This window comes from Oncorhynchus mykiss, chromosome 30, assembly GCF_013265735.2.
Source record: "Oncorhynchus mykiss isolate Arlee chromosome 30, USDA_OmykA_1.1, whole genome shotgun sequence".
Lineage (NCBI taxonomy): Eukaryota > Metazoa > Chordata > Actinopteri > Salmoniformes > Salmonidae > Oncorhynchus > Oncorhynchus mykiss.
In genome coordinates this window covers 27,008,777-27,032,270 of record NC_050570.1, presented here as the reverse complement: position 1 = coordinate 27,032,270, position 23,494 = coordinate 27,008,777, and the positions used below count along the sequence as shown (strand labels likewise).

Sequence of the window (23,494 nt, the reverse complement as noted above, 5' to 3'; positions counted from 1 at the left end):
GTTAGATTCACTTTTTTATTAAAATTGAGAATCAGGATGTTAGATTCACTTTTTTATTAAAATTGAGAATCAGGATGTTAGATTCACTTTTTTATTAAAATTGAGAATCAGGATGTTAGATTCACTTTTTTATTAAAATTGAGAATCAGGATGTTAGATTCACTTTTTTATTAAAATTGAGAATCAGGATGTTAGATTCACTTTTTTATTAAAATTGAGAATCAGGATGTTAGATTCACTTTTTTATTAAAATTGAGAATCAGGATGTTAGATTCACTTTTTATGAAAATGTACATCAACAACAAAAAAACAAAAATCAGGGCCTATTTATATCTGCGTACTTTTAACTTGGATCTCGTACATGGACAGAGAACTACAAAATACGTGCATGTTGGCAGGTCTGTTATTTTTTTCTAACTATATCTATGGTGGATTCGCAGCCACAACTTATGGGAGATGACAAAACTTGAGAAAACAATAGATGGCGAAATCAAAGATAGGTCAGTGGCTGCGATCTGTGGCGAAGTCTTGACGAGCTGTTCATTGCGAAAAATAAAATACTTCTGCATTTCCCGCTGTGTAATCACATTGAAAATAAGCTCCCAAGAACTCCTGATAAAGTTGGGTAGCTGACATTCAGATCTTAAATAGTGGGCCTACCACATGGATGGGGATTCATAAAAATCCATTGAGGGCTGACATTGTAGGCTACATCCCTGTCCGCAAGTCTTTTTGGGGTGTTTTACAAACTGTAGGCTTACCACATAAATGGGCATTCAGAAAATAACATTTCAGGCTACACCTCAGTAAGTGTGCCTTTTGGACTTTTTTGGTGCAGTCCGGACCGGCCTTGATTTCCACATCCACTGACATTGGTTTTTGGTCCGGTCCATCCTTGATTTCGCCCAAAAATAGATGTCTATAAAATTACTTATTTTCAACTTTCATTCAGAACCAAAAATTAACTGGATTTCTATGTCTGGATAATACGTATTTTTCAACATCCGGAAAAATACGCCTTTTCAGCGTCCTGGAAAATATGTATTTTAAACATAAGGAAAATACTTTTTCACCTTTCATTCAGAACCTAAATTTAACCTAACTTCAATGTCTGGGGGGGCTTTAAAAGTAGTCATTGTGCATGGATATATACGGTTTGTTAAACCTTGAAATCAGTGGGGGTTTTTTTGGTATACATTTTAAAGTGAAAAGAGTTCTCAGCATAATTCTGTTACCATGAAACTGCCCTGAACTATCACAGAGGTGTGTGTAGGTGTGTGTGGGAGGACTTACTCGATTGACCAAATCTACCAGCCAGCCATGAGGCTCCTGTAGAAACAAAAGGCACACGCACGCACGCACGCACGCACACACACACACACACACACACACACACACACACACACACACACACACACACACACACACACACACACACACACGTGATCAGTCACACATATATTTTCTCTGTTTTTTATTTCATACTTGTGCTTTAGAGCCACACCCATATTACAGCCTCACCTTTTGGTAGCTGTTACTAGGTGACACAGCAAACATGGCTTCCTCTCCAAACACCTCGCTCCAGTTCCTCTGACACGTCTTCATACGGTTCTTAAAGTGGTACTCATTGTCTGGGTTGAAGGCCTACACACAGACAGCTAATGGTTTAATGGTGGTGTGTGTGCGTGTGTGTGTTTACTGTATGCATGAGGTCTGTGTATGTACCCACAATAGTCAGTACACCCATCACGCCAACTGGTATGGGGTCCCGTTTGACTCTCTCAGCCACCAGCTCCACCAGTAACATCAACATGTTGTAGATCCCCTCATGGATCTCTGTCCCCCACTTATGGACCGCACTACTGGTCAGGAGCTAGAAAGGGATGGGAAGAGCAAGCAGAATGAGTGAACGTGTTAATATTCCACCAAACAGTCCTGTTCAAATAGGTCTCCTTTCTTGAAGATGAGGGAAACTGGCTTTGAAACAGGTTCTACGTCGCTCACTTATAAGTGTTATGCACACACACCCACACACTAGAGGTCGACCGATTAATTAGGGCCGATTTCAAGTTTTCATAACAATCGGAAATAGGTATTTTTTTTTTTTACACCTTTATTTAATCTTTATTTAACAAGTCAGTTAAGAACACAATTCATATTTTCAATGATGGCCTAGGAACAGTGGGTTAACTGCCTTGTTCAGGGGCAGAAAAACAGATTTTCACCTTGTCAGCTCGGGTGATCCAATCTTGCAACCTTAACTAGTCCAACGCAATAACGACCTGCCTCTTTCTCATTGCACTCCACAAGGAGGCTGCCTGTTATGCGAATGCAGTAAGCCAAGGTACGTTGCTAGCTAGCATTAAACTTATCATAATCACTAGTTAACTACACATGGTTGATGATATTACTAGATATTATCTAGCGTGTCCTGCGTTGCATATAATCTGACTGAGCATACAAGTATCTGACTGAGCGGTGGTAGGCAGAAGCATATAGGCGTAAACATTCATTCAAACAGCACTTTCATGCGTTTTGCCAACAGCTCTTCGTTGTGCGTCAAGCATTGCGCCGTTTATGACTTCAAGCCTATCAACTCCCGAGATGAGGCTGGTGTAACCGAAGTGAAATGGCTGGCTGGTTAGCGCGCGCTAATTGTCGTTGTGTTGCTGGTTCAAGCCCAGGTAGGGGCAAGGAGAGGGACGGAAGCTATACTGTTACACTGGAAATACAAAAAAGTGCCTATAAGAACATCCAATAGTTAAAGGTTAATGAAATACAAATGGTATAGAGGGAAATAGTCCTATAATTCCTATAATAACTTCAACCTAAAACTTCTTATCAGGGAATATTGAAGACTCATGTTAAAAGGAACCACCAGCTTTCATATGTTCTCATGTTCTGTGCAAGGAACTGAAACGTTAGCTTTTTTACATGGCACATATTTTACATGGAACATATTGCACTTTTACTTTCTTCTCCAACACTTTGTTTTTGCATTATTTAAACCAAATTGAACATGTTTCATTATTTACTTGAGGCTAAATCGATTTTATTGATGTAGTATATTAAGTTAAAATAAGTGTTCATTCAGTATTGTTGTAATTGTCATTATTACAAATAAAAAGAAAATAAAAATCGTCAGATTAATCGGTATCGGCTTTTATGGTCCTCCAATAAATCGGTATCGGTGTTGAAAAATCATAATTGGTCGACCTCTACCACACACACACACACACTTAAAGGCGTCATTCATGCATACACACAACTCACCTTTTTAAAGGCCTCGTGCATACACCTGTCCATAAACTGTTTACAGTTTTCATCCGCATCCGCCAGACCTGAGAGAGCGAGAGTGAGAGAAAGAAAGTGAGAGAGAGACTGTAGTTATTGATTGACAGCTGGGTGTAAAATAATGTGTGAAAAGCCTCCAACAGTTACAAGTCACAAAACCCACAACAACAAACCCACCCCACACACTTACTGGCTCTCTCTTACCGTGTTTGGCAAGGCAGGTGGCTGCGATCAGACATTTGCCCAGTGACTCCTCTCTCTTGTAGGGGATTGACCAGTGGTCAGTGAACACTCTGTTCTCCAGTTCATACAGGTTAGTGGTGGGGAACTCCATACTGCTGCCTGAACAATTCCCATTCTCATCATTACTCCTCTGAAACACACAGAAACATTTTATAGTTCTACCAGTGTTGTAGTACTCTAGACTGGTCTTGAGAGTCCTGGTCTTGTCTAAGTTTCGGATAACAAAAACAAAATTAAAAAAATACACACACAAAAAAGGTATTTAGTCAGCCACCAATTGTGCAAGTTCTCCCACTTAAAAAGATGAGGCCTGTAATTTTCATCATAGGTACACTTATTTTCCACCATAATTTGCAAATAAATTCATTAAAACTCCTACAATGTGATTTTCTGGATTTTTTTTCCTCATTTTGTCTGTCATAGTTGAAGTGTATCTATGATGAAAATTACAGTCCTCTCTCATATTTTTAAGTAGGAGAACTTGCACAATTGTTGGCTGACTAAATACGTTTTTGCATTGTGTGTAATATATATATATATATATATATATATATATATATATATATATATATATATATATATATATATATATAAATGAATTGGTCTTTATTCCGTCTCTGACATTGAGGACTTGTAATTTCTTCGAGACCAGCAGATAAAGAAATTCAGTCAGACTCAGCGTATAAAACTGCTTGGTCAGGCCAAACAACCACCCTCCTTTCATGACACATTAACATCTAATCGCCTATTGAAACCCGGGCTTCCTACTTTACTCGTAACATTACTGTCCTTTACTTTCATTGAAAAATATCCTCAAACTGTCACGCTCGACAGAATGTCCTTTGATTCACCTGCATGAATGCGGCAAAGTTTGAAAGTTGTGCGCTCACTATTATTTGGGGAGACGGGGAAGTTGGAACATAGTCTTTATCTATTATCGACCAGCTTGGGTTAGTGATCATCTGTAGTGGTTCTCTGCCATTAGCATGCATTCTCTCACCATTCTGACTGTCTAAAGAATCAATATGTTCTTCTGAAATATAAACATAAATACTGGACATTTTGAACTCATTATGGTGGTTATTTGACACAGTTACAATCATGGTCTTGAATTGGACTTCATTTTTCTGATATCGGTCTTGACTCGCCCCCCTCTCGGTCTTGGGTCTTGACTAAGACTCGATTTGCTCCGGTCTTTAAAAATCGGTCTCGCTTTGGTGGTCTTGAACACAACAGGCTGTGAGAGTGGTGGGTGTGTATGTTCAATAACCCCTCTGCCCTTTCTGTACAGCATAACAATATATGATCGATGGAAGGATGAAGGGGGAGGGAGGTTTCAGCTATCTTCCTTCATAGAAAGAATTGGAAAGAGATGAGCTCTAGATGGATGGGTGAATGGAGGGAGTCAGAGATGAGTGTTTCTCTAAGACAGAAACGTCAACAGCCTACTAGGTAGGTGCTCCCCAGAACAGCACAGTCCAATCAGAGACCCCTTTTTGAGATCAAGAAGACAGCACGATCTGTTGACCTGTCTTTTAACAAATAACTGGGGTCAGGATCCTAGATTGAGATGACTCCAGGACTACAAAGCATGTGTATAGGAGAATCTCATTAGAAATATGTTAATAGATACTACCTGGGGAGGTTTCTAACTAGCTACTGCTGAACCAATAGGCAGTTTTCACTGTTTCCTCTCAGCATTATTAACACAGTAACAATAACAGTACTAGTGCTGTTTTCCTGCCTGAGGAAAAGCTAAGGGGAGGACTGGAGCTCTGGGCTTCTCTCAGGAGGACGGGGTGTGGTGTGTTTGTTAGTGTGTCTATGTCTTTCTGGTATGTGTGTTTTTATTGAGTGTGTGTGCTGCTGTGTTTATGTATGCATGTATGTATGTTGCGCAGGGCAGCTAGGTAACCATATGAGAATGTAGGGATGTTTGTGTGTGGAGCTAAATTTAGGATGAGAATGCAGGGCCACAGACCCGTGACATGCCTCCTAACAGCAGACAGCAGAGACGCAAAAACAAGCTGGAGAGAGAGAGGGAGATGGAGGAGAAAGAGTGGGACGGAGGGATTTGTCTGGCGTAATGGTCTGAATGTGAACCATTTGAATATGTAACCCGAAAGAAATGTTTTCAATATAAAAACAAAACAGGGCTGCTTTTGATGCAGACGGTTCCTGGAAAATGGGGAAAATTTGAAAACATTTCGCAATGCTGTGACCTACTGAATGCAACCCGGGTGTCAGACACACACACACACACACACCCTGGTGATCAACGTCACCATGCACACGGTTTCGCACAGCAATGAAGACAGTGGACATAATCTGCTGTGTGTAGAGAAGAGATGGTACCCTAACCGCTAGACTAGAGAGAGATACACCTTACGATCGGATGCTAAGCAGTTGCCATACCAAGCAGTGATGCAGCCAGCCAAGATGCTCTCAATGGTGCAGCTGTAAAAAAATATATATATATAGGATCTGAGGGCCCATGACAAATCTTTCCAGCCTCCTGAGGGGGAAAGAGGTGTTGTCATGCCCTCTTCAAGACTGTGTTGGTGTGTGTGGATCATGATAGATCCTTAGTGATGTGGACACCGAAGAACTTGAAGCTCTCGACCCCTTCACTACAGCCCCGTCCATGTGAATGGGGGCGTGCTCGGCCCTCTGTTTCCTGTAGTCCACCGTCAGCTCCTTTGTCTTGCTGACGTTGAGGGAGAGGTTGCCGTCCTGGCACCACACTGCCAGGTTTCTGACCCCCTTATCAAAATGCAACATTCCAAAATGTAGCTGACTGTTCTGGATGTTGTCCTATAACCAGTGATGTAAAAATACAGCCTATCCAGTTCCATGTGGTTTTAGAGTTGTGGTAGTTTAAACAGCGCATACCCCCACCCCAATCGATGACTGATTTATTACCACTTGACAAAACGACAGGGGTTTGGAGCTTGTGCAGTTTATAAGTAGCTCCTTAAAAAAAATACATATGTTTACTATTGTTGCACATGTATATAGTACATTTCATGTTTAGGTTTTCAATATATCACAAACAATTATTGATTCGGACACTTTAAAACTGTTTTGACATTGGACTATTTATTATTCATCATTATGTCTTAACAGGAAGCAGCAACAGCATCAGTTTCAACTTAAGTATTAGGAATATAAACTGATCTTTCAACATAAAATATCCAATGGTATTTTACTTAATCAGGTAAAAACCGATGAATGAGACCAAAAACGTGTGCGATTGAGTTATTTTGATGATACCCAAATGACCAAAACGGTTTTGTCCTGTCCCTACTTGATGCTCTCTAGCTAGCTTGCAGATGCTGAATGCTGGAGTTTAGTTAGACATCATGTAGTTAGACATCACGTTGTCACTGGACTATGAACAATTTAAATAACTTTTTTTATTAGACAATATTTAAAAGCACAAGATGGCCACATCAGGTTCACGGGCGATTGCGAAATCTCAGCTTCTCTAATGTACCTAGTTATAGCCAGCTTAGTTCGCGTAGCTAACGTTGGCTAGCTACATTTGTACATTTGAGTCATTTAACAGACGCTCTTATTCAGAGCCCATACATGAGCAATTAGGGTTAAGTGCCTTGCACATCGACGGATTATTCACGTAGTAGGCTCAGGGATTCCAACCAGTGGCCTTTCGGTTACTGGCCCAACGCTCTTAACCGCTAGGCTACCTATCGACTTCGTCTCCGGCCTAACAACACCGGTGCCAATATCCAACAAACACCGGCTTCTCGGGCATTATCATTAGCTCCATTACGCTAAACTGCATACTGATGTGCATTTCCCCAAGATAATGAATGCGAAGACCTTAATATCACCACATTCACTCTGCAAACCGGCTTTATTAATAACGATTGCAAACACTAGTTAGTTGGTTAGCAAGTTTGCCCATGTAACGTTAGAGATTCGCGCATTCCCCATCCCCAAAAGCGCTGGGCTAACTAACTACCTAGCTAGCTGTCAAGCAACAGCTACATTCTGAATCGGATGTTGGCTAGTGTGCACCCAATTTCAATACTGATGATTAAAGTATCTAGTGCTGTTTTTACAACTCAACTAACCGAATGTCGAATTTATGCAGACCGAGATTGAGCTAACGTTAGCCAACTGTAAATTGAGTTATGCATGCCGCGGATTTTCCTTCTATATTTTGACAGTCAGGCATGAGCGGAACGCGCTATGCAGTATTGTAGGGCGAGCCTTGTCTGGCTACCTAGCCATCATCATCGCTAGATTTGATAGCGCTAACGACGTTAGCTAACTTGTGTTCTAGCTTACGAAGCCAGCGAACTACCGTTACTATCCTTCTTCACCCTTACCTCGCTCTCCACCACATCGTGGTATGCGGGAGGTGGGTCGAACCCTCCAGTCCCGGTCCGCCCACTGGACTCCCCGTCTCCACTCGGGCCTGGGGCAGGGCCACTCTCCATCGGCTCATATCCATACCCAAGACCGGGGCTTTCGTTGGTCAGGAGCGCAACAGCCTCGTTGATGTCGTTCTTCGCCAGGCGTAGCGCCTTGCGTATCGCCACTGCATCTGGGAAACCCATGCAGAGGAGAGTTGTCATATGTTGTTCCTCTTCTGTCTCCATGGTTAAGTTTTGTGTCTCAGGCTAGCTACAAACGGGATGTAAAACAGCACAGCCCTGTAGCGGTGCATGGCGCCATGTTTACAATCACGCAGGCTGTCACGATGGTTCACTGGATACTTCCTGCGTAGAACGTCAGCACCCTGACCCACCCATATGAACCGAAAAGAGGACTGAGGATCCCCGTTATTTTACCCCAAAACCTCTAACACTAGGCTGACTAGCTAGCTCTGCAAACACTAACATTATGTTTCACACTGATTCGAAGTGTTGATAATGCAACACGACTACAGACAAAACACTCGACCTCACTACACTCGAACAATGACAAAACAATATAAATATAAAACTATCAATCAATATGAATAGGAAAAATATAAATGAGTCGTGTTATTGTTTGTGTGATGATTGTTAGTGGTGACAACCACACGACGTAGCACGCACCTGTCAAGTAAAAGGGTGTAACTCGAATTCAGAAGAGGGGGAATAATTCATTTTTATAATTTTATTGAACCTTTTATAAAAAAAAAAATATTGAACCTTTATTTAAGTCAGTTAAGAACAAATTCGTATTTACAATGACGGCCTACCAGAAGGCAAAATGCCTTCTGCGGGGACGGGGTTGGGATTAAACATGACAAAATGTAATAAAAATATAGGACAAAACACACATCATGACAAGAGAGACACCACAACACTATATAAAGAGGGACCTAAGACAATAACATAGCATAGCTACAACACATGAAAACACAACATGACAACAACATGGTACAAACATTATTGGCCACAGACAACAGCACAAAGGGCAAAAAAGTTGAGATAACAATAAATGTCACGTGGAACTCCATCATGTGACTGGCGGAAAGGCAAAATGGCGGCCACGGGAGAGGAGGCTGCTGCGATGGATAGCATCTCCAGAGTACCCCCTGTCCATCCTACCGTCCTCAGCCTGGGAGGGAGCTCCGAACCCCGGGGAGAGCCTAGCGAGACTGCTGCTGACGGCCAGGTTGTGCCCGCGGCGCCCAAGAAGCCTACCAGCAGCAGTGAGTGGTGCTTGCTAGCTTCCAATTCCAGCTAACCGTAGCAGGTCGACAAACACAAATGGGCCAATGGAGACGCCCTGGCTGCAAATTGATGCGCTATTTTAGTTATTGAGAGCAAGAAGATTAACAATTTGTTTGTTGTTTACTCTGGCCAACTTCTGCTATGAGACTGGTGTTAGTACCTTAAGGGCCGCCTCTAGCCTTTTGGGGACCCTAAGTGAGGGGGCCCTGCGATTCTACACGTTTTGCCATGATGCCATGTTAATTATACAGTATCTGAGTGAGAGTGACTCATAAAATCAATGGGGGTCCCATGGAGGTTAGTGCCCCTGGACGGTATTTGGCCATGATAACTGACTAGACTAACATAGCAATCTAAAAATTGTTAGCTGACATGGCTAATTGAGTGACTGTCTGACTGACAAAACAAGAGAGAAACTGCTGATGTAACAACCACATGTTGAACTTGCACCTTGTGTATTCTCTAAACATGTAACTCTAAACATTAAGTTGAGACCCCAACTGAGTTAATATATACACTACATGACCAAACGCATGTCGACACCTGCTCGTTGAACATATCATTCCAAAATCATGGGCATTAATATGGAGTTGGTCCCCCCTTTGCTGCTGTAACAGCCTCCACTCTTCTGGGAAAGCTTTCCACTAGATGTTGGAACATTGCTGTGGGGACTAGCTTCCATTAAGCAAGCGTTGCAACCCGAGGACAGACGATTTCTATGCGCTTCAGCACTCGGTCATACCGTTCTGTGAGCTTGTGTGGCCTACCACTTCGTGGCTGAGCCGTTGTTGCTCCTAGATGTTTTAACTTCACTATAACAGCACTTACAGTTGACCCGGACAGTTCTAGCAGAGCAGACCTTTTATGAACTGACTGAAAGATGGCATCCTGAGCTCATCAGTACGGGCCATTTCACTGCCAATGTGTGTTTATGGAGATTGCATGGCTGTGTCCTTGATTTTATAGACGTGTCAGCACACATGTGGCTGAAATAGGCGAATCTGCTAATTGGAAGGGGTGTCCACATACTTTTGTGTGTGTACGGTACCAGTCAAGTTTGGACACACCTACTCCTTCAAGGTTTATTTGTACTATTTTCTGCATTGTAGAATAATAGTAAGACATCAACTATGAAATAACACACATGGAGTCATGTAGTAACCAAAAAAGTGTTAAACAAGTCAATATGTTTTAGAATCTTCAAAGTAGCCACCTTTTGCCTCGATGACAGCTTTGCACACACTTGGCATTCTCTCAACCAGCTTCACCTGGAAGGAGTTCCACATATGCTGAGCACTTGATGGCTGCTTTTTCTTAACTCTGCGGTCCAACTCATCTCAATTGGGTTAAGGTCAGGTGATTGTGGAGGCCAGGTCATCTGATGCAGCGCTCTCCTTCTTGGTCAAATAGTCCTTACATGGCCTGGAGGTGTGTTGGGTCATTGTCCTGTTGAAAAAGAAATGACAGTCCCACTAAGCACAAACCAGATGTGATGGTGTATCACTGCAGAATGATGTGATGGTGTATCACTGCAGAATGATGTGATAGTGTATCACTGCAGAATGATGTGATGGCGTATCGCTGCAAAATGCTGTGATGGCGTATCGCTGCAAAATGCTGTGATGGCGTATCGCTGCAAAATGCTGTGATGGCGTATCGCTGCAAAATGATGTGATGGCGTATCGCTGCAAAATGATGTGATGGCGTATCGCTGCAAAATGATGTGATGGCGTATCGCTGCAAAATGATGTGATGGCGTATCGCTGCAAAATGATGTGATGGCGTATCGCTGCAAAATGATGTGATGGCGTATCGCTGCAAAATGATGTGATGGCGTATCGCTGCAAAATGATGTGATGGCGTATCGCTGCAAAATGCTGTGATGGCGTATCGCTGCAAAATGCTGTGATGGCGTATCGCTGCAAAATGCTGTGATGGCGTATCGCTGCAAAATGCTGTGATGGCGTATCGCTGCAGAATGCTGTGATGGCGTATCGCTGCAGAATGCTGTGATGGCCATGCTGGTTAAATGTGCATTGAATTCTAAATAAATCACAGACCGTGTCACCAGCAAAGCACCATCACACCTCCTCCTCCATGCTTCACTGTTGGAACCACACATGCAGAGATCATCTGTTCACCTACTCTGCGTATCACAAAAACACAGCGGTTGTAACCAAAAATATAACATACTCATCAGACCAAAGGACAAATTTCCACCTGTCTAATGTCCATTGCTCGTGTTTCTTGGCCCAAGCAAGTCTCTTCTTATTGGTGGCCTTTAGTAGTGGTTTCTTTTAGAGCTCGACCGATTAATCGAAATGGCTGATTTAATTAGGGCCGATTGCAAGTTTTCATAACAATCGGCCTAGGAACGGTGGGTTAACTGCCTTGCTCGGGCAGAACGACAGATTTTTACCTTGTCAGCTCGGGGATTCAATCTTGCAACCTTACTGTGAACTACTCCAACGCTCTAACCACCTGCCTCTCATTGCACTCCACGAGGAGCCTGCCTGTTACGCGAATACAGTAAGAAGCCAAGGTAAGTTGCTAGCTAGCATTAAACGTATCTAATAAAAAACAATCAATCAATCATAATCACTAGTTAACTACACATGGTTGATGATATTACTAGTTTATCTAGCGTGTCCTGCGTTGCATATAATCGATGTGGTGGGCATTTGCGAAAAAGGACTCGTTGCTCCAACGTGTACCTAACCATAAACATCAATGCCTTTCTTAAAATCAATACACAAGTATATATTTTTAAACCTGCATATGTAGTTAATATTGCCTGCTAACATGAATTTCTTTTAACTAGGGAAATTGTGTCACTTCTCTTGCGTTCTGTGCAACAGAGTCAGGGTATATGCAGCAGTTTGGGCCGCCTGGCTTGTTGCGAACTGTGTGAAGACTATTTCTTCCTAAAAAAGACAGCCAACTTCGCCAAACGGGGAATGAGTTAACAAAAGCGCACTTGCGAAAAAAGCACAATCGTTGCACGACTGTACCTAACCATAAACATCAATGCCTTTCTTAAAATCAATACACAGAAGTATATATGTTTAAACCTGCATATTTAGCTAAAATAAATCCAGGTTAGCAGGCAATATTAACCAGGTGAAATTGTGTCTCTTCTCTTGCGTTCATTGCACGCAGAGTCAGGGTATATGCAACAGTTTGGGCCGCCTGGCTCGTTGCGAACTAATTTGCCAGAATTTTATCTAATTATGACAAGATTGAAGGTTGTACAATGTAACAGCAATATTTAGACTTAGGGATGCCACCCGTTGGATGAAATATAGAACGGTTCCGTATTTCCCTGAAAGAATAAATGTTTTGTTTTCGAAATGATAGTTTCCGGATTCGACCATATTCATGACCTAAGGCTCTTATTTCTGTGTGTTATTATGTTATAATTAAGTCTATGATTTGATAAAGCAGTCTGACTGAGTGATGTTAGGCAGCAGCAGGCTCGTAAGCATTCATTCAAACAGCACTTCAGTGCGTTTTGCCAGCAGCTCTTCGCAATGCTTCAAGCATTGCGCTGTTTATGACTTCAAGCCTATCAACTCCCGAGATTAGGCTGGTGTAACCGATGTGAAATGGCTAGCTAGTTAGCGGGGTGCGCGCTAATAGCTTTTCAAACATCATTCGCTCTGAGACTTGGAGTAGTTGTTCCCCTTGCTCAGTAAGGGCTGTGGATTTTGTGGCGCGATGGGTAACGATGCTTCGAGGGTGGCTGTTGTCGATGTGTTCCTGGTTCGAGCCCAGGTAGGGGCGAGGAGAGGGACAGAAGCTATACTGTTACACTGGCAATACTAAAGTGCCTATAAGAACATGCAATAGTTAAAGGTATATGAAATACAAATGGTATAGAGAGAAATAGTCCTATAAATACTATATTAACTACAACCTAAAACCTCTTACCTTGGAATATTGAAGTCTGATGTTAAAAGGAACCACCAGCTTTCAAATGTTCTCATGTTCTGAGCAAGGAACTTAAACGTTAGCTTTCTTACATGGCACATATTGCACTTTTACTTTCTTCTCCAACACTTAGTTTTTGCATTATTTAAACCAAATTGAACATGTTTCATTATTTATTTGAGGCTGAATTGATGTTATTGATGTATTATATTAAGTTAAAATAAGTGTTCATTCAGTATTGTTGTAATTGTCATTATTACAAATACATATTCAAAAATCGTCTGATTAATCGGTATTGGCTTTTTTTGGTCCTCCAATAATCTGTATCGGCGTTGAAAAATCATAATCGGTCGACCTCTAGTTACTTTGCAGCAATTCAACCATGAAGGCCTGATACACACAGTCTCCTCTGAACAATTGATGTTGATGTGTCTGTTACTTGAACTCTGACGCATTTATTTGGGCTGAAGTTTCTGAGGCTGGTAACTAATTAACTTATCCTCTACAGCAGAGGTAACTCTGGGTCTCACGAGAGCCAGTTTCGTCATTAGCTTGATGGTTTTTGAGACTGCACTTGAAGAAGCTTTCAAAGTTCTTGAAATGTTCAATATTGACTGACCTTCCTGTCTTAAAGAAATGGACTGTCGATTCACTTTGCTTATTTGAGCTGTTCTTGCCATAATATGGACGTGGTCTTTTACCAAATAAGGCTATCTTCTGTATACCACCCCTACCTTGTCACAACACAACTGATTGGCTCGAACACATTAAGAAGGAAAGAAATTCCACATTCACTTTTAACAAGGCACACCTGTTAATTGGAATGCATTCCAGGTGACTACTTCATGAAGGTGATTGAGAGATTGCCAAGAGTGTGAGAGCTGTCATCAAGGCAAAGGGGGCCTACTTTGAAGAATCTCAAATATAAAATATATTTTGATTTGTTTAACACTTTTTTTTCTCTTTTTCTTTTTGGTTACTACATGATTCCATGGTTGTTCTTTAAAAGTAATTTCCTCACCAAATAAGCATGCCCCTTTCAAAAAATGTAGAGCTAAGAACAGATATAGCCCGTGGTTCACTCCAGACCGGGCGGCCCTCGACCAGCACAAAAACATCCTGTGGCGTACTGCACTAGCATCGAATTGTCCATGCGATATGCAACTTTTCAGGGAAGTCAGGAACCAATACACACAGGAAAGCAAAGGCTAGCTTTTCCAAATTGAAATTTGCACCCTGTAGCTCTAACTCTAAAAGGTTATGGGACACTGTGAAGTCCATGGAGAATAAGAGCACCTCCCAGCTGCCCACTGCACTGAGGCTAGGAAACACTGTCACCACCGATAAATCCACTATAATTGAGAATTTCAATAAGCATTTATCTACGGCTGGCCATGCTTTCCTCCTGGCTACCCCGGCCAACAGCTCCGCACCCCCCGCAGCTACTTGCCCAAGCCACCCCAGCTTCTCCTTTACAGAAATCCAGATAGCTGATGTTCTGAAAGAGCTGCAAATCCTGGACCTGTACAAATCAGCTGGGCTAGACAATCTGGACCCTCTCTTTCTAAAATTATCTGCCGCCATTGTTACAACCCCTATTACTAGTCTGTTCAACCTCTCTTTCATATCGGCCGAGATTCCTAAAGATTGGAAAGCTGCCACGATCATCCCCCTCTTCAAAGGGGATGATACTCTAGACCCAAACTGTTACAGCCCTAAATCCATCCTGCCCTGCCTTTTCTAAAGTATTCGAAAGCCACGTTAACAAACAGATCACTGACCATTTTCGAATCCCATCGTACCTTCTCCACTGTGCAATCGGGTTTCCGAGCTGGTCACGGGTCCACCTCAGCCACGCTCAAGGTACTAAACAATATAATAACCGCCATCGATAAAAGACAGTACTGTGCAGCCGTCTTCATCAACCTGGTTAAGGATTTCGACTCTGTCAATCACCGCAGGGGCGGCAGGTAGCCTAGTGGTTAGTGTTGGACTAGTAACCGAAAGGTTGCAAGATCGAATCCCCGAGCTGACTAGGTAAAAATATTTTGTTCTGTTCCTGAACAAGGCAGTTAACCCACTGTTCCTAGGCCGTCATTGAAAATAAGAATTTGTTTTTAACTAGTTATTTAAAGGTAAAATAAAATAAAATGGCAGACTCAACAGCCTTGGTTTATCTAATGACGGCCTCGCCTGGTTCACTCACTACTTCTCAGATAGGTAAGTGTGTCAAATAGGAGAGCCTGTTGTCCGGACCTCTGGCAGTCTATGGGGGTACCACAGGGTTTACTTCTCGGGCCGACTCTTTTCTCTGTATATATCAATGATGACACTCTTGCTGCGGGTGATTCCTTGATCCACCTCTACCCAGACGACACCATTCTGTATACATCTTGCCCTTTTTTGGACACTAACTCCAAACGAGCTTCAATGCCATACAACACTCCTTCCGTGGCCTCCAACTGCTCTTAAATGCTAGTAAAACTAAATACATGCTCTTCAACCGACCGCTGCCCGCACCCGCCCGCCCGACTAGCATCACTACTCTGGACGATTCTGACTTAGAATATGTGGACAACAACAAATACCTAGGTGTCTGGCTAGACTGTAAACTCTCTTTCCAAACTGATATTAAACATCTCCAATCCAAAATTAAATATAGAATTGTCTTTCTATTTCGCAACAAAGCCTCCTTCACTCACACTGCAAAACATACCCTCGTAAAATTGACTATCCTACCAATCCTCGACTTCGGCGATGTCATTTACAAAATAGCCTCCAACACTCTACTCAGCAAACTGCATCCAGTTATCACAGTGCCATCTGTTTTGTCACCGAAGCCCCAGAACTACCCACCACTGCGACCTGTATGCTCTCGTCGGCTGGCCTTCGCTACATATTCGTCTGCTAGGTAAAGCTCCGCCTTAACGCAGCTCACTGGTCACCATAGTAAAGCTCCAGCAGGTATATCTCACTGGTCATCCCCAAAGACAACACCCCCTTTGGCCGCCTTTCCTTCCAGTTCTCTGCTGCCAATGACTGGAACAATTTGCAAAAATCGCTGAAGTTGGAGACGTATGTAAACTTCTGACTTCAACTGTATACATCTTAGCAAAATACATTTAAACTCAGTTTTTCACAATTACTGACATTTTAATCCTAGTAAAAATTCCATGTCTTAGGTCAGTTAGAATCACCACTTTATTTTAAGAATGTGAAATGTCAAAAGTAGTAGAGTGATTTATTTCAGCTATTATTTATTTTATCACATTCCCAGTGGGTCAGAAGTTTACATGTATTTGGTAGCATTGCCTTTAAATTGTTTAACTTGGGTCAAACATTTCGGGTAGCCTTCCACAAGCTTCCCACAATAAGTTTGGTGAATTTTGGCCCATCCCTCCTGATAGAGCTGGTGTAACTGAGTCAGGTTTGTAGGCCTCCTTGCTCGCACACACGTTTTCAGTTCTGCCCACAAATTTTCTATAGGATTGAGGTCAGGGCTTTATGATGGCCACTCCAATACCTTGACTTTGTTTTCCTTAAGCCATTTTGCCACAACTTTGGAAGTATGCTTGGAGTCATTGTCCATTTGGAAGACCCATTTGCGACCAAGCTTTAACTTCCTGACTGATGTCTTGAGATGTTGCTTCAATATATCCACAGAATTTTCTTTCCTCATCATGCCATCTATTTTGTAAAGTATACCAGCCCCTCCTGCAGCAAAGCACCCCACACAGCATGATGCTGCCACCCCCGTGCTTCACGGTTGAGATGGTGTTCTTCGGCTTGCAAGCATCCCCCTTTGTCCTCCAAACATAACGATGGTCATTACGGCCGAACAGTTCTGTTTTTGTTTCAACAGACTAGAGGACATGTCTACAAAAAGTACAATCTTTGTCCTCATGTGCAGTTAAACCATAGTCTGACTTTTTATGGTGCTTTTGGAGCAGTGGTTTCTTCTTTACTGAGCGGCCTTTCAGGTTATGTCGATATAGGACTTATATAGGACACAAGGTCCTTTGCCTTTGTTCTTGGATTGCTTTGCACTTTTCTCACCAAAGGACATTCATCTTTAGGAGACAGAATGTGTCTCCTTCCTGAGCGGTAGGATGGCTGCATGGTTCCATGGTGTTTATATTTGTGTACTATTGTTTGTATAGATGAACATGGTACCTTCAGGCATTTGGAAATTGCTCCCAAGGATGGACCAGACTTGTGAAGGTCTACAATTTATTTTCTGATGTCTTTGCTGATTTCTTTAGATTTTTCCATCATGTCAAGCAAAGAGGACCTGAGTTCGAAGGTAGGCCTTGAAATACACTGCTCAAAAAAATAAAGGGAACACTTAAACAACACAATGTAACTCCAAGTCAATCATACTTCTGTGAAATCAAACTGTCCACTTAGGAAGCAACACTGATTGACAATACATTTCACATGCTGTTGTGCAAATGGAATAGACAACAGGTGGAAATTATAGGCAATTAGCAAGACACCCCCAATAAAGGAGTGGTTCTGCAGATGGTGACCACAGACCACTTCTCAGTTCCTATGCTTCCTGGCTGATGTTTTGGTCACTTTTGAATGCTGGCGGTGCTTTCACTCTAGTGGTAGCATGAGACGGAGTCTACAAACCACACAAGTGGCTCAGGTAGTGCAGCTCATCCAGGATGGTACATCAATGCGAGCAATTCGAGCTGTGGCAATAAGGTTTGCTGTGTCTGTCAGCGGAGTGTCCAGAGCATGGAGGCGCTACCAGGAGACGGGCCAGTACATCAGGAGACGTAGAGGAGGACGTAGAAGGGCAACAACCCAGCGGCAGGACCGCTATCTGCGCCTTTGTGCAAGGAGGACCAGGAGGAGCACTGCCAGAGCCCTGCAAAATGACCTCCAGCAGGCCACAAATGTGCATGTGTCTGCTCAAACGGTCAGAAACAGACTCCATGAGGGTGGTATGAGGGCCCGACGTCCACAGGTGGGGGTTGTGCTTTACAGCCCAACACCGTGCATGACGTTTGGCATTTGCCAGAGAACACCAAGATTAGCAAATTCGCCACTGGCGCCCTGTGATCCTTAGACCCCTTGTGAGACCATTTGCTGGTGCGGTTGGCCCTGGGTTCCTCCTAATGCAAGACAATGCTAGACCTCATGTGGCTGGAGTGTGTCAGCAGTTCCTGCAAGAGGAAGTCATTAATGCTATGGACTGGCCCGCCCGTTCCCCAGACCTGAATCCAATTGACCACATCTGGGACATCTTGTCTCGCTCCATCCACCAACGCCACGTTGCACCACAGACTGTCCAGGAGTTGGTGGATGCTTTAGTCCAGGTCTGGGAGGAGATCCCTCAGGAGACCATCCGCCACCTCATCAGGAGCATGCCCAGGCGTTGTAGGGAGGTCATACAGGCACGTGGAGGCCACACACACTACTGAGCCTCATTTTGACTTGTTTTAAGGACATTACATCAAAGTTGGATCAGCCTGTAGTGTGGTTTTCCACTTTAATTTTGAGTGTGACTCCAAATCCAGACCTCCATGGGTTGATAAATTTGATTTCCATTTATAATTTTTGTGTGATTTTGTTGTCAGCACATTCAACTATGCAAAGAAAAAAGTACTTAAGAATATTTCATTCATTCAGATCTAGGATGTGTTATTTTAGTGTTCCCTTTATTTTTTTGAGCAGTGTACATCCACAGGTACACCTCCAATTGACTCAAATTATGCAAAAATAACTGAATCCACTAATTTGTAGAGGTGTCCACATGCTTTTTAAGAGATTTATTTATGAGTATATACTGAACAAAAATATAAACGCAACATGCAACAATTTCAAAAAGTTTACAGAGTTACAGTTCATATAAGTAAATCAGTCAACTGAATGAATTAATAAATAAGCCCTAATCTATGGATTTGACCTGACTGGGCAGGGGGGCAGCCCTGGGTGGGCATAGGCTCACCCACTGCGGAGCCAGGCCCAGCCAATCGGAATGAGTTTTCCCAACAAGAGCTTTATTACAGACATAAATACTCCTCAGTTTCATCAGCTGTCCGGGTGGTTGGTCTCAGATAATCCCGCAGGTGAAGAAGCCGGATGTGGAGGTACTGGGCTGGCATGGTTACATGTGGTCTGCAGTTGTAAGGCCGGTTGGACGTACTGCCAAATTTTCTAAAATGACGTTGGAGGCAGCTTATGGTAGAGAAATTAACATACAATTATCTGGCAACAGCTCTGGAAATTCCTGCAGTCAGCATGCCAATTACACGCTCCCTCAACTTGAGACATCTGTGGCATTGTGTTGTATGACAAAACTGCCCATTTTAGAGTGGCCTTACTGTATATTGTCCCCAGCACAAGGTGCACCTCTGTAATGATCATGCTGTTTAATTAGCTTCTTGATATGCCACACCTGTCAGGTGGACAAATTATCTGGGCAAAGGAAAAATGCTCACCAACAGGGATGTAAACAAATGTATGCACAAAATTTGTTTATTAAGAAACTGCTTATGCCTGTAGTTGGCCATGAGTACCTTTTTATTACATTAGAATGCAGTAGCTAAGCCGACTATCACAGCATCATGCCAAGGGACTGGCAAATTGGTCCTACATCTGAGGTAGGAGCCAGCAGAATCCTCCAGAGTACGGATGATGGGATGTTTCTACAACATGTCAATGGTGTGTAACTCTGCTGTGTGTGTAGGTGACGGTGGGGTGGAGACTGCAGAGGAGGCTGTAGAACCAGACATCAATGAGCTCTGTACAGACATGTTCGATAAGATGGCGGTCTTCCTACAAGGAGAACTCACAGGTGTGCCTGTCTATCTGTCTGTATTCCTGCATGTCTGTCTCCCCTGCCTGTCTCTGACTGTCTTCTGTCTCTCTCTCTACATGTCTATACAGCTGCATACTAGTATATGCTGAGTGTACAAAACATTAAGAACACCTTCCAAATATTGAGTTTTATTACACTCAGTGAATACTGTCATGTCTTCAGCATAACAACAATGTCATCTCCTGTTTCATGCTCCCCTGTTTCCCTCTTCTCCCAGGCACCTGTGAGGACTACCGTCTGCTGGAGAATATGAACAAGCTGACCAGTCTGAAGTACATGGAGATGAAAGACATCAGCATTAATATCAGCAGGAACCTGCAGGACCTCAACCTCAAGTGTATGTTTACTAGCCTTTCAAACGTGAGGGGAAAGCTTGCGACCCTTTATGAAAATGACGTTTTTTTTTTTTTTTACCTTAATTTAGCTGAAAAATATATTGTCTTGTGTGTTAGACGCCAGCCTCCAGCCCTATCTAGACCAGATAAACCAGATTGAGGAACAAGTGTCGTCTCTGGAGCAGGCTGCTTATAAACTGGACACCTACTCCAAGAAGCTTGGTAAGACAGAAACACACACAGAGACAGTGTAGCATGCCTGTGGAAACACATACCGTAGCTTCATATTGCAAGTCTATATTTATACCAGGGCTGTAAGTGGAAAAGGGCCTACTGAGTTTGTGTGTAACCTTAACCCTCGCCAGACTGACTGGGAGAGAGAAGTGGTAGATAGAAATGCATATGTTAGCTTGTTCACTATGGCTTCTCTATTTGAATCTGCTAGCAGTCTCTATAGCAGATGTGTTAGGAATAGCCGTGCTGCAGTGTTCAGCTCAACATTAAAGCCTCATGCAGTGTTTTTAATGTTGTTTTTAAACGACTCCTAAATATATATTTGCATCATTTATTACCCTGTTCCTCTTTTGGCCATTGAAATGCTAAGTCTGATCGTGTGGGCGTTAGGAAAGAAGTTTGAAGATATTCACATATTCACATACACAGCTCTGATTGGCTGATAGGATGATCTAGAGCCCACCCGCTTACCCTGATGAACGATTATTGGTCTTTTATAATCAGATCAGATTGTGACGTCATGATCTGGGCCGAAAACTCCATCCCACCTGAACAGGCTGTGTTATTTTGACCTCATAGTGTCATATTAAAAATGCACTGGCCCTTTAATGTTAGGAACTGCCTTATGGTGCCCTCTGCTGTTTAAGTTCACCTCTACACCCTGAGCTCCAACAGCAGAGAGCGCTAGCACACTGTCCCAAATGAACAGCTAAAAATTCACTTCCCTTGGACACTACTCCTAAGTGTGTGTGTGTGTGTGAGACTAACTAACCTTCCTGCACAGTCAGTCAATCTGTCTGTCTCTCTGCAGAGGCCAAATTCAAGAAACTGGAGAAGCGATGATGAGGAGTAAATATGGAAGAAGATTATATGGAAAGGAGGAAGAGGAGGCCTGAGGGGGTACTGGTCCTCCTCCTCCCCGTCTGTTAACCCTTTTGATCTGAGGAAGCACACCCACATCTTTACAACACCAGCCTTATATAGAGAGATATGAGGTAGCCTGGGGTTGGTTGGAGGGATATCCCAGATGTTAGACCTAGTATTATCATTTTTGTTGGATCATTAAAGTTGCTTGTCCATGGGGCTTTGGGTAGTTTGAGTCCATATTCCTGTTAGCAACATTCCAGGCCGCTCTGTGTCGTCCTGTCACTATGACTATTTACTTCCTGGATTTAGTGAATTGACCCCTACCTTGGTGCGCACTACCCTAGAATCAGCAACCTCCTTCTAACCTTGAAGGTACACAGCTAAGAAGATGACAACCAAATTCACTTTTCTACTGATGGACTTTAGCTTCTTTAAATGTTTTCCTCTGCTGGCATCATGAACTGAATTCAAACCTTTTTTATGACCTTTATAATACTTATTTGCTTGTGTATACTAATGTCCCTTAAAAGCATTGACATACATGTTTGATTGCAGCATGTGTACAATGTATCTTCTAAAAACATTAACTAATAATAATAAATCTGTGAAGGAAACTGATGTGTTGTCATTTGGTCAGCAGATGGAAGCGGTACTCCATGTTCATAATGAAGTGCAGGCTGTGTATGTGAGACTAGGGTGTGATCTCCCAGACGACATTGTTGATTCACGTTTCCACTGAAACATTCCCCCAGACCCCAACCAACCACACACACACAGACCCCCTCTAAACCCTAACTAACCACAAACCCTCTCGTATCCAGAGCAACTTACAGGCGCAATTAGGGTTAATAGCCTTGCTCAAGTGCACATTGACAGATTTTTCACCTAGTCATCTCAGGGATTCGAACCAGTGAACTTTCGGTTACAGGCCCAATTCTCCCTGTCTTTGTCTTTATCCCCTTTCCTTTGCTCCCTCTTTTGTCCTGGAGCAAAGCAAATCTGATATCATTGCCAGGGGCAATAGATTATCAGAGTGGATGCCGATATGAACTCCTGCACTGCTCTCCTGTGTAAGTGGCTGCATGGGGGTTGTGAGTTTGTGTGTGTGTGTTTGTTTGTAGGGGCTTAATCTAAAGCAGGTCTCTGTCGTTAGGCCAGTGAAGGCCCAGCTCATTATTCATAATGTAACATTATTTACCTCCCTCGCGCTCTCTCTCTCTCTCCCCTAGTCGATAAATGTTTCAACATGGTGTTTTCATTTGTTGCTACAACTTACAGTCTTCAGGGGGTACAATATATGACAAACTCGGTTTGAACTCAGGTTGTCTGCGCGCCACAGGACGGTCGACTCGCTGAGACAGCATCATGAGTGTAACGTTGCGTATGGGGGGTTAAATCCGATACGTAGGGGAACGGGACAAGAGAGGGAGAATTAAATGAGGCTCTGGTTTCTTTCCCCTGTCATCCGACTCTTTATTGCTCAAGAAAGAGTCTTATTTTTATGTTTGTACTTTTACCCATTTTTCTCCCCAATTGGTAGTTAGTCTTGTCCCATCGCTGCAACTCCCGTACGGATTCGGGAGAGGCGAAGGTCGAGAGCCAGGCGTCCTCCACAACACGACCCTGCCAAGCCCCACTGCTTCTTGACACACTGCTCGCTTAACCCGGAAGCCAGCCGCACCAATGTATCGGAGGAAACATTGTACAACTGGCAAACAAAGTCAGCTTGCAGGCGCCGACCCGCCATAAGGAGTTGCTAGAGCGCGATGGGACAAGGATATCCTGGCCGGCCAAACCTTCCCCTAACCCGGACAATGCTGGGCCAATTGTGCGCCACCTCATGGGTCTCCTGCTCACGGCCAGCAATGACACAGCCTGGGATCGAACCCAGTCTGTAGTGACGCCTCAAGCACTGCGATGCAGTGCCTTAGACCGCCGCGCCACTCAGGAGGCCCAAAGAGTCTTATTTAAAGCGAGGCGTGATCGAGGCCTGCTACAGTCTATCAGGAGGCTCCCTGAGGACATCCCTTCAAGTGCCAATACAGTTTACTCTGATTTATTATATG

General features: G+C 43.2%; 2 protein-coding genes across 7 annotated transcripts in view; one reads left to right on the top strand and one right to left on the bottom strand.

Annotated features, from left to right (window-relative positions):
- usp24 (ubiquitin specific peptidase 24) overlaps positions 1-8,333 on the bottom strand; it is a 52,807-nt gene extending 44,474 nt beyond the window's left edge. For 3 of the 6 annotated variants that reach the window (XM_036969176.1, XM_036969179.1, XM_036969180.1), the window contains exons 1-6: positions 7,893-8,333; positions 3,499-3,667; positions 3,274-3,341; positions 1,730-1,873; positions 1,522-1,644; positions 1,294-1,329 (exon numbers count right to left, since the gene is read on the bottom strand). In XM_036969176.1, the coding sequence (XP_036825071.1) occupies positions 1,294-1,329; positions 1,522-1,644; positions 1,730-1,873; positions 3,274-3,341; positions 3,499-3,667; positions 7,893-8,165 (813 nt within the window). In that variant the 5' untranslated portion in view covers positions 8,166-8,333. The remainder of the gene's footprint in view (positions 1-1,293; positions 1,330-1,521; positions 1,645-1,729; positions 1,874-3,273; positions 3,342-3,498; positions 3,668-7,892) is intronic. The other 3 variants (XM_036969178.1, XM_036969177.1, XM_036969181.1) reach the window with 2 other exon arrangements.
- Positions 8,334-8,996: 663 nt separating this feature from the next.
- On the top strand, positions 8,997-22,042 carry bloc1s2 (biogenesis of lysosomal organelles complex-1, subunit 2). The gene is made up of 5 exons (XM_021599322.2): positions 8,997-9,208; positions 19,861-19,968; positions 20,210-20,329; positions 20,445-20,549; positions 21,373-22,042. The coding sequence occupies exons 1-5, from the start codon at positions 9,037-9,039 to the stop codon at positions 21,402-21,404; spliced, it is 537 nt and encodes a 178-aa protein (XP_021454997.1). The 5' UTR covers positions 8,997-9,036; the 3' UTR covers positions 21,405-22,042.
- The last annotated feature ends 1,452 nt before the right edge of the window (positions 22,043-23,494 follow it).